General features: G+C 44.2%; 1 protein-coding gene across 1 annotated transcript; it reads left to right on the top strand.

The window, feature by feature from the left end:
• Positions 1 to 2,898: 2,898 nt before the first annotated feature.
• tfap2e (transcription factor AP-2 epsilon) lies at positions 2,899 to 11,777 on the top strand. Its single transcript, XM_066716339.1, has 7 exons — positions 2,899 to 3,079; positions 5,900 to 6,346; positions 9,004 to 9,058; positions 10,010 to 10,232; positions 10,437 to 10,555; positions 10,648 to 10,786; positions 11,103 to 11,777. Exons 1-7 carry the CDS (start codon positions 3,026 to 3,028, stop codon positions 11,380 to 11,382), a joined length of 1,317 nt encoding a protein of 438 aa, XP_066572436.1. The 5' UTR covers positions 2,899 to 3,025; the 3' UTR covers positions 11,383 to 11,777.
• Positions 11,778 to 11,794: the final 17 nt, after the last annotated feature.

The following is an 11,794-nucleotide window of genomic DNA, read 5'->3' as shown; positions in this document are numbered from 1 at the left end:
CGGCTACGCAGCCCCATACGCAACAAACTGCGATGCACTGTGTGTTCTGACACCTTTCTATCACAACCAGCATTAACTTTTTCAGCAATTTGAGCTACAGTAGCTCGTCTGTTGGATCGGACCACGCGGACCAGCCTTCGCTCAATGAGCATTGTCTGCCCATGACCCTGTTGCCGGTTCACCACTTTTCCTTCCATAAACCACTTTTGATAGGTACTGACCACTGCAGACCGGGAACACCCCACAAGAGCTGCAGTTTTGGAGATGCTCTGACCCAGTCGTCTAGCCATCACAATTTGGCCCTTGTCAAAGTCGCTCAGATCCTTACGCTTGCCCATTTTTCCTGCTTCTAACAGATCAACTTTGAGGACAAAATTCACTTGCTGCCTAATGTATCCCACCCACTGACAGGTGCCATGATAACGAGATTATCAGTGTTATTCCCTTCACCTGTCAGTGGTCATAATGTTATGGCTGATCGGTGTATACCTTCCACTCAAATCATGTATCCAAAGTTAGAATGTATTTAAGGTCAAATACACTGAAATGCTTACAAAAAATATATGTATCACTGCATTATTAATGTACAGGCATTACAGTATTATTACTAGTGTGTCGATTTTTTTATTATGAAAGGCATTATATTATGAAATTACAATATTTAATAACTATCACTAATGAGAGTAATTTGCATGTGGCAGGATGTTAGTGGTCAAAATACATAATTTGGCAATTAACAGACAATCGGATTCTACCGACACCACATCCGTCAGTCCGTTAAACGAGGGTTCACTGTGATACAAAGATACCACACGAGGGCGCCGAAGTTTCCTCCACGCTCACAGCTTGTATCCTGCGCCTCTGTCTGCTGGGCATTAGATGGCGATGCCACGCCGCTGTCCTTATCAGAGAGCATCAAATCCAGGTCTAGAAACCCTTTCTGAAGTCACCGACCGGTCTGTGCTCGCTGTAACAGTCTTGATTCCCGAGCATGTCTCCTCTCTCTCTTTCTCTCCATTCTCTTAACATGTTTTGCTGTTATACTACGCTGTTCTCTTCACTCTTCCTACTGCCACTTTAACAACCCAATCTCTTTCACTCTCTCTTCCTCTTCCTGTCTGGCAGTTATTTATTTTCCGAGCGAAATGATCTGTCCCGCACCCGCCCCTCCCAATCCTGCGGTGCTCACATACAGACAGCATGAGCCCACATTCCTCCATGTGCTCTTGCGCAGATATAACACTGCCCGGTCCCCGTGCATCTCCAGTGAGCTGATCTGAAGATCTTTTAACTATTTTATGAAAGATGGGTTTTAAAAAAATGACTTTTAAAAATGAATTTTAATTGTTTTTAAAGATTTAGTTGTTTTTAAAGCACTAGTTGTTTGGGTTTTTTGGTTAGTTTTGTTCTGTTTTTTTCTTTTGCCAAATACATTGGCCGTTAGGATTTTGATTTTAAATGCATCGGACTGTTTTGGTTTGTTTTTTATTTTTATCATTTTAATTGTTTTTTGATTTGTCCGGTGCATTTTCTGTTAATTTCAATGTATTTGATCTTTTTTGTTGGTTTGCAGTTTTTGCTTTAATCACTAGTTTGTTTTATTGTTTTTTGCACTTGTTTAACTTATGTTAAATCACTAAGATTTTAAAATTTTGAAGTGATTTTAAGAATTGATTTAAAAAAATAATTGTAATCACAAGTATTAAAAATTGTTTTGATTGTTTTTATTATTGTCATGCAAAATACTTTACCAAATAAAACAGTATCTCCAGTGAGCTGGTTTGAGGTGGGTGGGCGGCATAAACAAACTACATTCTGCGCTGGGCTGTGTATTACACTGTTATACTGTACTCTGCTGGGTTGTACAGCACGCACTTTATCATCATTAATAGTAGTGATGTAGTAGTAGTTATAGGCCAGACATCTTTTAAGGCATCTCACTCTGAAAACTACAAACACATCATAGGGCAACAGTGAGCTGGAGAGATGGGAGACAGTCCAAGAGTATTGAGTTTAACCTGGAATACAGAGCAGGACAGAAAGGGACAGAGAGGGACAGAGCAGGACAAAGACTGACCAGCTAATCACAAAATGTACAACACTGCACTAAACTACACAACATTGACACAACACCACACAGACCCCCCCTCCTCCCCACACACACACTAACCATTGTGTAATATGTAATAAGTGTGAATTAATAATAATAATAATAATAACATTAATAATATTAATAATAATAGTAATATTAATAATAATAGTAATCTAATAACAGTGCTGGGTGGTGCAGGGCAGTTTAATAAAGGCTGTTAATTAAACTCACCTCCCTCTGGAGCAGAGTGCCACTGGAGACCCTGCTGTAGTGCTAGCATTATTATTATTAATAAATAATTATTATTATTTATTATTAATAATAGTAATAAATAATAATAATATCAACCTCATGTCCTGTGCCCCCCCTCTGCCCTAGTTCCACTGGCTTTTTATTCCCTTTTACCAGTTACCCCTCTTCTCTGTCTCAACTGAAACAGAAAGATGGTCATAATCCGAACTTCACACATACTAACACACACAGCTATTGCACACAGGGTGTAGTGAGGTAGACGCTTCACAGTACTGTGTAATCTCTCTCATCGTCTTTCTCCCGTCTTCTCTTTCTCTCCCCATTTAATCTCTTCATCTCCCTCTTTCTCTCGTTCCCCTCTCCATGTCTCCCTCTCTCATATTCCTCATCCCTCCCTCTTTCTGTCTCTCTCCCCCTATACGTCCTCCCCTCTCATTGTCTCCCTCTATCCCCCAATACCCTGCTCTCCCCCCAGCCCTCCCCCATTTCTCTCCATCTCCCCTGCTTTATAACCCCCTGCCTGTGTACTTTTCTCAGTTGCCCTCTCTCTTCTCTCCAAGCTGCCCAGCTGCTCCTGCTGCCTCCACCTCAGAGAGACATCCCGCCACCCCAGCTCCTCACCCAGCTTGTGCCGAGTGTCCCCCCATCAGTCATCGCTCCCTGGCCCACACGGACAGAAGCATGCTGTGGAAGTCCAGAGACCGGGCCAACAAGAACGAACCCTACTGCCTACAGGTACTGCTGACAAGCTGACACGCCGGCACACTGACACAGCTACTGTTATCACTGTTGTTGCTGACACTGTTACTACTGCTATAAATGCTACTCCTAGGACTATGTATAATAATAATAATAATAATTATTTATTTATTAGCAGACGCCCTTGTCCAGGGTGACTTACAAAATATAAGCGCAATACAAAGCACAATAATACAGTGTAATTCAAGGCTTAATACTTTTTACAAATTCACAATGTACACAAGTGTATATGAGATACACAGTAAACAATATATAAGGTCTTACATCCTAGAATGAAAAAGCTGATAAGTGCAGACAAGACATTAAGTCAAAGTTAAGAGCTAAAGGAAAGGGAGCGTAGGGGATCTCAAAATAAACAATACAAGTGCAAGTAATGCAAAGGCAAGAGTATGACAAAACGTTGTATAAGTGCAATCTTACAGGAGAATGAATAAAAATAATCTTAAGTGTACTTACAGTGTAGTTAACTGCACTTCATTTCATAATGCAATGCTAGGCCTACAAGAGCAACAACACTGCAGTACACCTCTGACCCACAGATACAGTACAGCAACACAGTGGGGCTCAATGTGATAGAGGATGGGAGCAGGGCAGGCAGGCAGGCAGACAGACAGACAGATGGACAGACAGAGAGTGGCAATGAATCAACCAACAAATTCATAAACAAACAGTCATGTCTCTTTAAGTGCCCCCCCCCCCAACACACACACACACACACACACACACACACACACACACACACACACACACACACACACAGAGAGACACACACACACACACACACACACACACACACACACACACAGAGACACACACACACACAGAGAGACACACACACACACACACACACACAGAGAGACACACACACACACACACACACACACACACACACACACAGAGAGACACACACACACACACACACACACACACACACACACACACTCCCCGGCTGTGTCTCCTGCGCGCGCTCGCGAGGTCACAGTCTCTACCCCTCCGCCTCGCGCGCAGCAGCACTCCTCCGCGCGAGGAGCGACACCCGCACACAGCCGGCCCGCGCGCAGCCCGCAACTGCGCCGCACGACCAGCCCGTGCGCTCCGCCCTGCGCACCGCCGCCGCACATGAGCCGCTGACAGCAACTTTCCCGCTGCGTGCGCGGAGCTCTTCATCCGGCTCGGCTCGGCTCGGCACGGTTCGGCTCGGTTCGGCTCGGTTCGGCTCGGACTACTCTGCGGTCCAGATGTTAGTTCACACGTATTCGACCATGGTGAGTGAGTTTCCTGCGGCCCGGTTCTGCCTGCCTCGGTACACAGCAGAACAGAACTCCGCTGTCCGTGCTCACTTGTGGGGAGACATTATTATTATTATTATTATTATTATTATTATTATTATTATTATTATTATTATTATTATTATCATTGCTACTACTACTAAACATTTTAATATTTATTAAAAAAATGAACGATTCTCATTAATTCTAGTGTGAAATTGCTGGTAACAGAAATGGAGAAAGGTGAAGAGTTTTGGGACTGATGTCACAGCTGGGTAACGAGAGAGAGCGAGAGAGACAGACAGAAACTGTAGGGAAAGATCAGTAACTGTAGATGGATAGACACGGGAAACGAGTACACACTGACCGACTGAAAATAGAGACAGAGAGAGGGGGAGGGAATAAGACAGGAAAAATCAAGTGTTCATACAAACTTCAAACAAGAGCAGAGGAAGATGTGATAACTATATACACCGCAGAGAGAGACACCAATAACACAACTCAACTTCAGAAATGATGGAGACGGGAAGACGAGTGTGTGTGTGTGTGTGATATTGTATATTACTGTGTGAGAATGAGTCCGGCGCCGTGGCTTCAGCGACAGGATCGTGCCTCAGCTGAGGGCAACTTTAATATTATTATTAATATTGCAGTCAGGCGTTTTTCATCCAACAGAGTGTATATAATTAATATAAATAATAATAATTATTATTATTGTTAATATTAATAATTATATATACTATTTCTTTTGGATAAAAAACCGTTGATTTCAATTATGATTATTATTAATATGATTATGATTATTATGATGATTATTATGATTATGATTGTTATTGTGATGATGATGATGATGATCGCGCGCGTGCTCCGCTGCTCCAGGCTGACCCCTCTCCACGCGCTTCTGCAATTCGGTTTCAGATCGATTCCGTTACCGGAGCTCGGGCGCGGTGTAGCGGCGTTAAGTCTGCCCGTGTGCTGAAACTAGATTACTGTAATTTTTTGTATATATATATAAAGAGTTACATTGAGACCAAACACACGTGGGCATGGATGTAGAATGTTTTATCGAGCACAGCTCACTGGACTCCTTTTAAACAATTTAAACTGAACATGTCTCACTCACTCTAATAAATAAATGCTTTATTTTGCAATATATATATATATATATATATATATATATATATATATATATATATATATATTTGTAATAATAAAAAAAAACAAGAACAATCTTAAGCGATTATGATTACCACTAATAATAATATATTTACTATTCATTATTATTATTATTATTATTATTATTATTACTACTACTACTACTACTACTACTACTACTACTACTACTACTAATAATAATAATAATACATTCTACTAATAATAATAAGTCTCGGAATATACAATCCACAAACAACACAATAAGGTGCAGTCTACACAAGAATGTCTTTAAACAAAACTGTGCTTATTTGTTCAAATGCGTTATCGCCTTACTGCGTCTCGGTCCTTACTGTCCCTCTCTCCCAACCCGCAGGACCGTTCTGATGGGCTGAACGGCTCCTCTGCCGGCGGCCGTCTCTCTCAGCTTTCCTCACTGAACCAGGGAGGGTACAGTTCGGCTCCCCCACTGTGCCACACGCCAGCGTCCGACTTCCAGCCGCCCTACTTCCCGCCGCCCTACCCACAGCCGCCTCTGTCCTACTCGCAGAGCCAAGATGCGGGATACCCGCACCTCTCCGACCCCTACACCTCCATCAACACGCTGCACCAGCACCAGCAGTCGGCCTGGCACTCCCAGCGGGCGCGGCCGGACGAGGCGGCGCTGCTTTCTCAGTCGCACCGGGCGCTGAGCCTCGACCCCCGCAGGGAGTACCCTGGCGTGCCCAGGCTGCTACACGGCCTCGGGGAGGGGGCAGCTGCCCTGGGAGAGGGACCGCTGGGGCTGCACGGGGTCGGTCATCACGGCCTGGAAGACATTCAGGTGGGTTATGGGTGCCAGTTGGGCTCAATGAAGGTGTAAAGCCGGTCAGTCTCTGAGGGGGAGAAGGTGAACTGCAAGGAGCTGTTCTGTGTGTGCTTTGTAGTCCATTGTGAAAAGGCGCTATATACAGTGCAATGACAGTAACGCACTGATGGTTGATTGGTTCATTGATTAGTCCTTATTTCTGTGCTTCTAATCCAAATACATTATTATTATTATTATTATTATTATTATTATTATTATTATTATTGGTTATAATAATATTAATACTACTACTAGTACTAATAATAATAATGCCTAATGTAGGGTAAGTAGAAACCGGTTTGGAGAGAATTGTTATTAGTACACTGTAGAATAATAAAGAACAAAACACATACTGAATATTTTACTTATAAACTAACTATTGAAAGAAAGAAATGTAGAGAAAAGAAAAGTAATCGAGAGATTAAATGTCCACTTTCACTGCTACACTTAACACTGCACTAACGAGACTATACAATGTCCCTGTACAACTCCACACAACACAGTCAGGATATTCCATGACCAAAACTTGCACCTGCAGAAGAGTTGAGGATGCGTGTGTGTATACCGCAGTGTGAACCTACAGGTTTTAGGAGCTATAGGGGCCTCAGGTCTGTAGATCAAGCGGTCAAAGCGGCCTGCGGTGTGTATGGGGAGACTCCCGTGTCGCTGCACGAAATGTCTATAGGTGGCTATATGAACAGAGACAGTAGTAATTGGCAATAGTATGCTATTTTACAGGGAAGAGGTTAGCTGGCTGGCTGTGTGTGGGTATTGGACGGATATATTGTGTGGCTGCTCTGTGTCTCAGGGAGGCAGTGACAGAGACAGTGCTGAGTGGACGCGGTGTGGACAGGTCAGTTGAACACACACATACACATAGAATCGTGCAGCCGGGTCAGAACGGAATACCAATTTCTGTAACCCGGGGAAGAGGAAACACTCATTCAATAGAACAACCTGTTTATTACTATTATTATTTGTACTATTATTATTTTTTTTGGTTTGCTTCTGAGGGCATTTGATCAGCGAGTCAAGCGCAGACTTTTGTGAAACTATTTATTAAATGATACATGTATTATAAGTATTATAATTACCATGTATTATTATTAATAATATAATTATTATTATTATTATTATTATTCATAATACTACTACTAATAATAAGTTATCTTATCAGTATTTTAATTCCTATTCAAGATGAGAGGGGAAGCTTCGTCAGGAAGTTCGCGCTTTTCTCAATTTAATCGAAAACGAAAGACGTATATTACAATATATATATTATATTATAGTATATTATATACTATAATAACATGAACAAATATATTAATTTTAAATTAGCAGAATATAGCGCTAGACTCGCAAATACAGCGGGGCTCATGCGGAGAGTCCTTACTGACATTTCAGTTTCTGTAAAAACCTTTTAATTTTGTATTATTTTTTAATTAAAAAAATAAAAATGTAACTTAACACAGAGGAATACATTCGATGTCATTTCATTGAATTAATTTCATTTCAAATAGTTTTGGAATTTCTGTAAAATTAGTTGCGTTTTGAAACGGATTCTTGTCGATCACTGTCTTTGCTCCACGAGCCCTAAAATAAACCCAGTGAATACGTCTATATAAACACAAATATTTTCATATAAATACTGATAATTTCCCCGCTTCCCCTCTCTATATTATGTAATTTTGTATTGGTGATATTCTATGTTGTATATTCCACTGATTTGAACGTCTCTGGAAATGCCGTCGCCTGTTTCTCCCAAGAAGACGGGCAGAGGTGTCCGGCTCTGCGTCTGTAAAAAAACCTCTTTATCAAAATATGAATATCAGATACAATAAAAATAAAACCAGAATAAATCAATATTGCGTGGATATTGTGAGGTGCGTGTTATTGTGTGCAGTGTGATGATGCTTCGTGTTTGTTTACTCTTACTGTGCGACTAGATTACATTTGACATGAGTATTAGGCAATTTTGAGATTTATTTTTCTATATGAGAAGTGCTACATAGATTATGATGATGATGATTGTGGTTGTCGATACGAGCTGATTTAGGCTTTTGTCGCTTTGTGTTTGAGAAACAAATCCAGTGATTATTTGTATCCTCCCACCCCTCAACCCCAGAGAAAACAAAATCGCGCACATTGTTAACAGCGACCGACTGTCAGCTGTTTAGATTGAACTTTTAATGGATGGTAGTTATACTGAGGAAGCAGTGTGACCGATTGTGTATGTGTGTGTAAGTGCATTGTATGCATGTGCAGTTTAAGTGCAAATATGTCCGACAACTTCGACTGAAACCGTGATATACAGCGATTCAATTACTGTAATAAATACCTGTAGCTTTAACTGTAGTGGTGTCTGTTCAGAGTGCTGAAACACTGATTCGGCCCAGAGAGAGTGGTACCAAGCCCAGCTGAGGTGTAGCTTTTACTCTCCGTCTGGTGTGATGGTTGTTGAGTTGTTTTATGAATGCCTTTACCCAAGACAGCGTGCCTTGTATAACAATCACCCACACATTCTGTTGTATGTGTACACAATATTACAAGAGTAACATCAGTGTAAACACAGTGGTGGTCTGACAGCGTGCTGTAGGGGGCAGTAGTGTAATGACTGTATCTGTGTGTTTCAGGGAGCAGATGAGAGCTCAGCGCTGGGCTTACTGGACCACTCGGTCATCAAGAAAGGTCAGAGCCTCCATCTGTCCACCTCCTCTCCTCTTATTTCCTCCTGTCTCTATTCACTGTCTCTCTCTCTCCAATTCAATTCAATTCAAGGTGCTTTATTGGCATTTCTTACAATCAGCATTGTTGCCAAAATAATACATAGATACATACATATAGGCAGATAACAGACAGTGTGTGGCAAGCAGGGTGTCATCAGTGTCACTGATACACTGACACATACACACACACATACACACACATACGGACACACTGAGACACACACATTCACACACATACTTTCAGTGTTATTAATAGCTCCTCAGTTTTCCCTCCAGTCAGACTCTTCCAATGGTCTCCTTCACATCTACCTCTCAGACGCACAGCAGCTAGCCGTCATGTGAGAGAGATGGGAGGCTATAATAAAGTAACCCCTGTTTAACAACACTCCCTGCAGCATCCTAGACAGTCTTTCTGTCTCTCTGTATGTTTCTCTGTGTCTGACTGTCTGTTTCTTACTGTTTCTCTATCCCTCTGTTTGTCTGTTTCTCTCTCTGACTGTGTCTCTACTCTCCAGGGTTTCTGCCCACGGCTGGTCTCTCTCTGCCAGCATAGATTAATATGCAAATCCTTTAACGTCTTTAAAAGCAAACAAACAAACAAATAAATAAATATGAATACATTAATCCTATAGTTTTCAGTGTATCAGGGGCAGCTGGGAGTCAGTGTGGTGCACAGCAGGGGGCATCCTTCTTTCCCTCTCTCCATCCCTCTTCTCCTCTCTCTCTCCCTCTCCTCTTCCCTCTTCTCTCACTCTCTGCAGTGTTAGTATGCAGTAGTATGCAGTGTGTCGGTATTATTCTCTCTCTCTTTTTTCTGAGTTCAGTGGCAGTGGTCTATAGAGTAACTGTACTGTACTTACCTGCCCCCCCCTTCCCTGTGTACTCACCCCTCTCTCTCTCTCTCTCTGCACAGTGCCAGTACCCTCCAAGCTGAATGGCAGCTGTCTGTCGGCCATGTCGCTGGGGAAGGATGGGGCTGGCGTGTCGAACCCTGGTGAGGTGTTCTGCTCAGTCCCGGGCCGCCTGTCACTGCTCAGCTCCACCTCCAAGTACAAGGTGACAGTGGGGGAGGTGCAGCGGCGCCTGGCCCCCCCGGAGTGCCTCAACGCCTCTCTGCTGGGAGGGGTGCTACGCAGGTGAGGGGGAGACAGGCGGTGTGCACATGTCACACTGTTGAGTTCGTAAACATGGAGCTACTATGTTCTACCTGCTGCCCCAGCACTGGGCCAGTCTGACAGGACTTTGGCAATTGAATTGAATTGGGGTTGGATCAGAGAGGAGGCAGGACAGACACAGACTGACAAACAGCAACACTGCTAAATACTCTCCCTCTCTCTCAGGGCGAAGTCAAAGAATGGGGGCCGCTGTCTGCGGGAGCGTCTTGAGAAGATCGGTCTAAACCTGCCGGCTGGGCGCCGCAAAGCCGCCAACGTCACCCTGCTGACCGCGCTGGTGGAGGGTAAGGCTGACCGCTGAACACTGTCACACCAACTGAATGACTGAGACACGGACTGGCTGACTGATAAACTCTGTCTGTCTGTCTGTGCTCAGGTGAGGCAGTGCACCTGGCTCGTGATTTCGGCTACGTGTGTGAGACAGAGTTCCCAGCGAGAGCCGCCGCAGACTTCCTTCTGCGCCAGAGCGACCCAGCGGACCTGCACACCCGCAAAAGCATGCTGCTGGCCAGCAAGTGAGAGCCGGGCCAGAACCAGGGGCAGAACAGGAGTAGAGGGAGAACCAGAGCTAGAATTGGAGTAGAATAGGGGGAGAACCAGGGGCAGAACTGGGGAAGAACTAGGTGAATACAGGGGGAGAGCAGTGGTGGATGTGATCCTGGAAGAGGGACAGAGTTTAAATCTTCCTCTGTGTACCTCTCTCTTTCTCTTTCTGTCCATCTGTCCTTCCTTCCCTCTCTTTCTGTCTCTCTCAATGTCTATCACTCCCACTCTCTGTCTTTGCATCTCTGTTACAGATCTCTCTAACCTCTCCCTTTCTCTGTGCCACAGACAGGTGTGTAAGGAGTTTGTGGACCTGTTGTCCCAGGACCGATCGCCCTTGGGCTCAGCCCGGCCATGCACAGTGCTGGACCCGGCACTGCAGGGCTGCCTGACCCACTTCAGCCTGCTTACCCATGGCTTTGGAGGCCCAGCCATTTTGGCGGCGCTGACTGCCTTCCAGAGCTACCTGCAGGAGGCACTCAAGCTGCTGGACAAGGGTGCATCTGGCCCTGGACAACCCGAGGGGGGGGGCAAAGGTCACAGCAAGGACCTCAAACACCGCAAATAGCTGAGGAACACTGGGGTTTATGGGGGACAATGGGAATGCTGGGAATGTCAAGTCCGCCCCCCTGCCTTTTCTCCACTCCACACACCCACATTCACACTGACACAGAAACATGCTCAGACACACACACGCACACTGACACCCTCCTCTACTGCACCCTCAGAGCTGGGACACACAGAGACACAGATAAACACAGATACAGACACACATGGACTCCAGACGCCCCCACACACACCTGAGGAGAGGATTAAAGGAGGACAGGAGAGAAGAGGAGGGGATTAAAGGATGGGAGGAGCCAACACACATTGTCTCCGCCATCACTACACCCTACACACTCTTCACCAGCTTGGTGTGGACCAGGTGTGTGTGCAGGGGAAGATTCTATGTACTGGTGTGTTTGTGTGTGTGCAGGGGG

The sequence above is a fragment of the Amia ocellicauda genome, chromosome 11, assembly GCF_036373705.1.
Source record: "Amia ocellicauda isolate fAmiCal2 chromosome 11, fAmiCal2.hap1, whole genome shotgun sequence".
Classification (NCBI taxonomy): Eukaryota; Metazoa; Chordata; class Actinopteri; order Amiiformes; family Amiidae; genus Amia; species Amia ocellicauda.
Note: the sequence above shows the minus strand (reverse complement) of the source record. Positions and strands in the feature narration are given on the sequence as shown.

Coding starts and splice junctions, on each gene's coding strand:
- tfap2e (XM_066716339.1), top strand. CDS start 3,026: ATGCTGTGGAAGTCCAGAGACCGGGCCAACAAGAACGAACCCTACTGC. Junction 6,347..9,003: donor ACGGCCTGGAAGACATTCAG/GTGGGTTATGGG, acceptor TGTGTGTTTCAG/GGAGCAGATGAGAGCTCAGC. Junction 10,556..10,647: donor GCTGACCGCGCTGGTGGAGG/GTAAGGCTGACC, acceptor GTCTGTGCTCAG/GTGAGGCAGTGCACCTGGCT.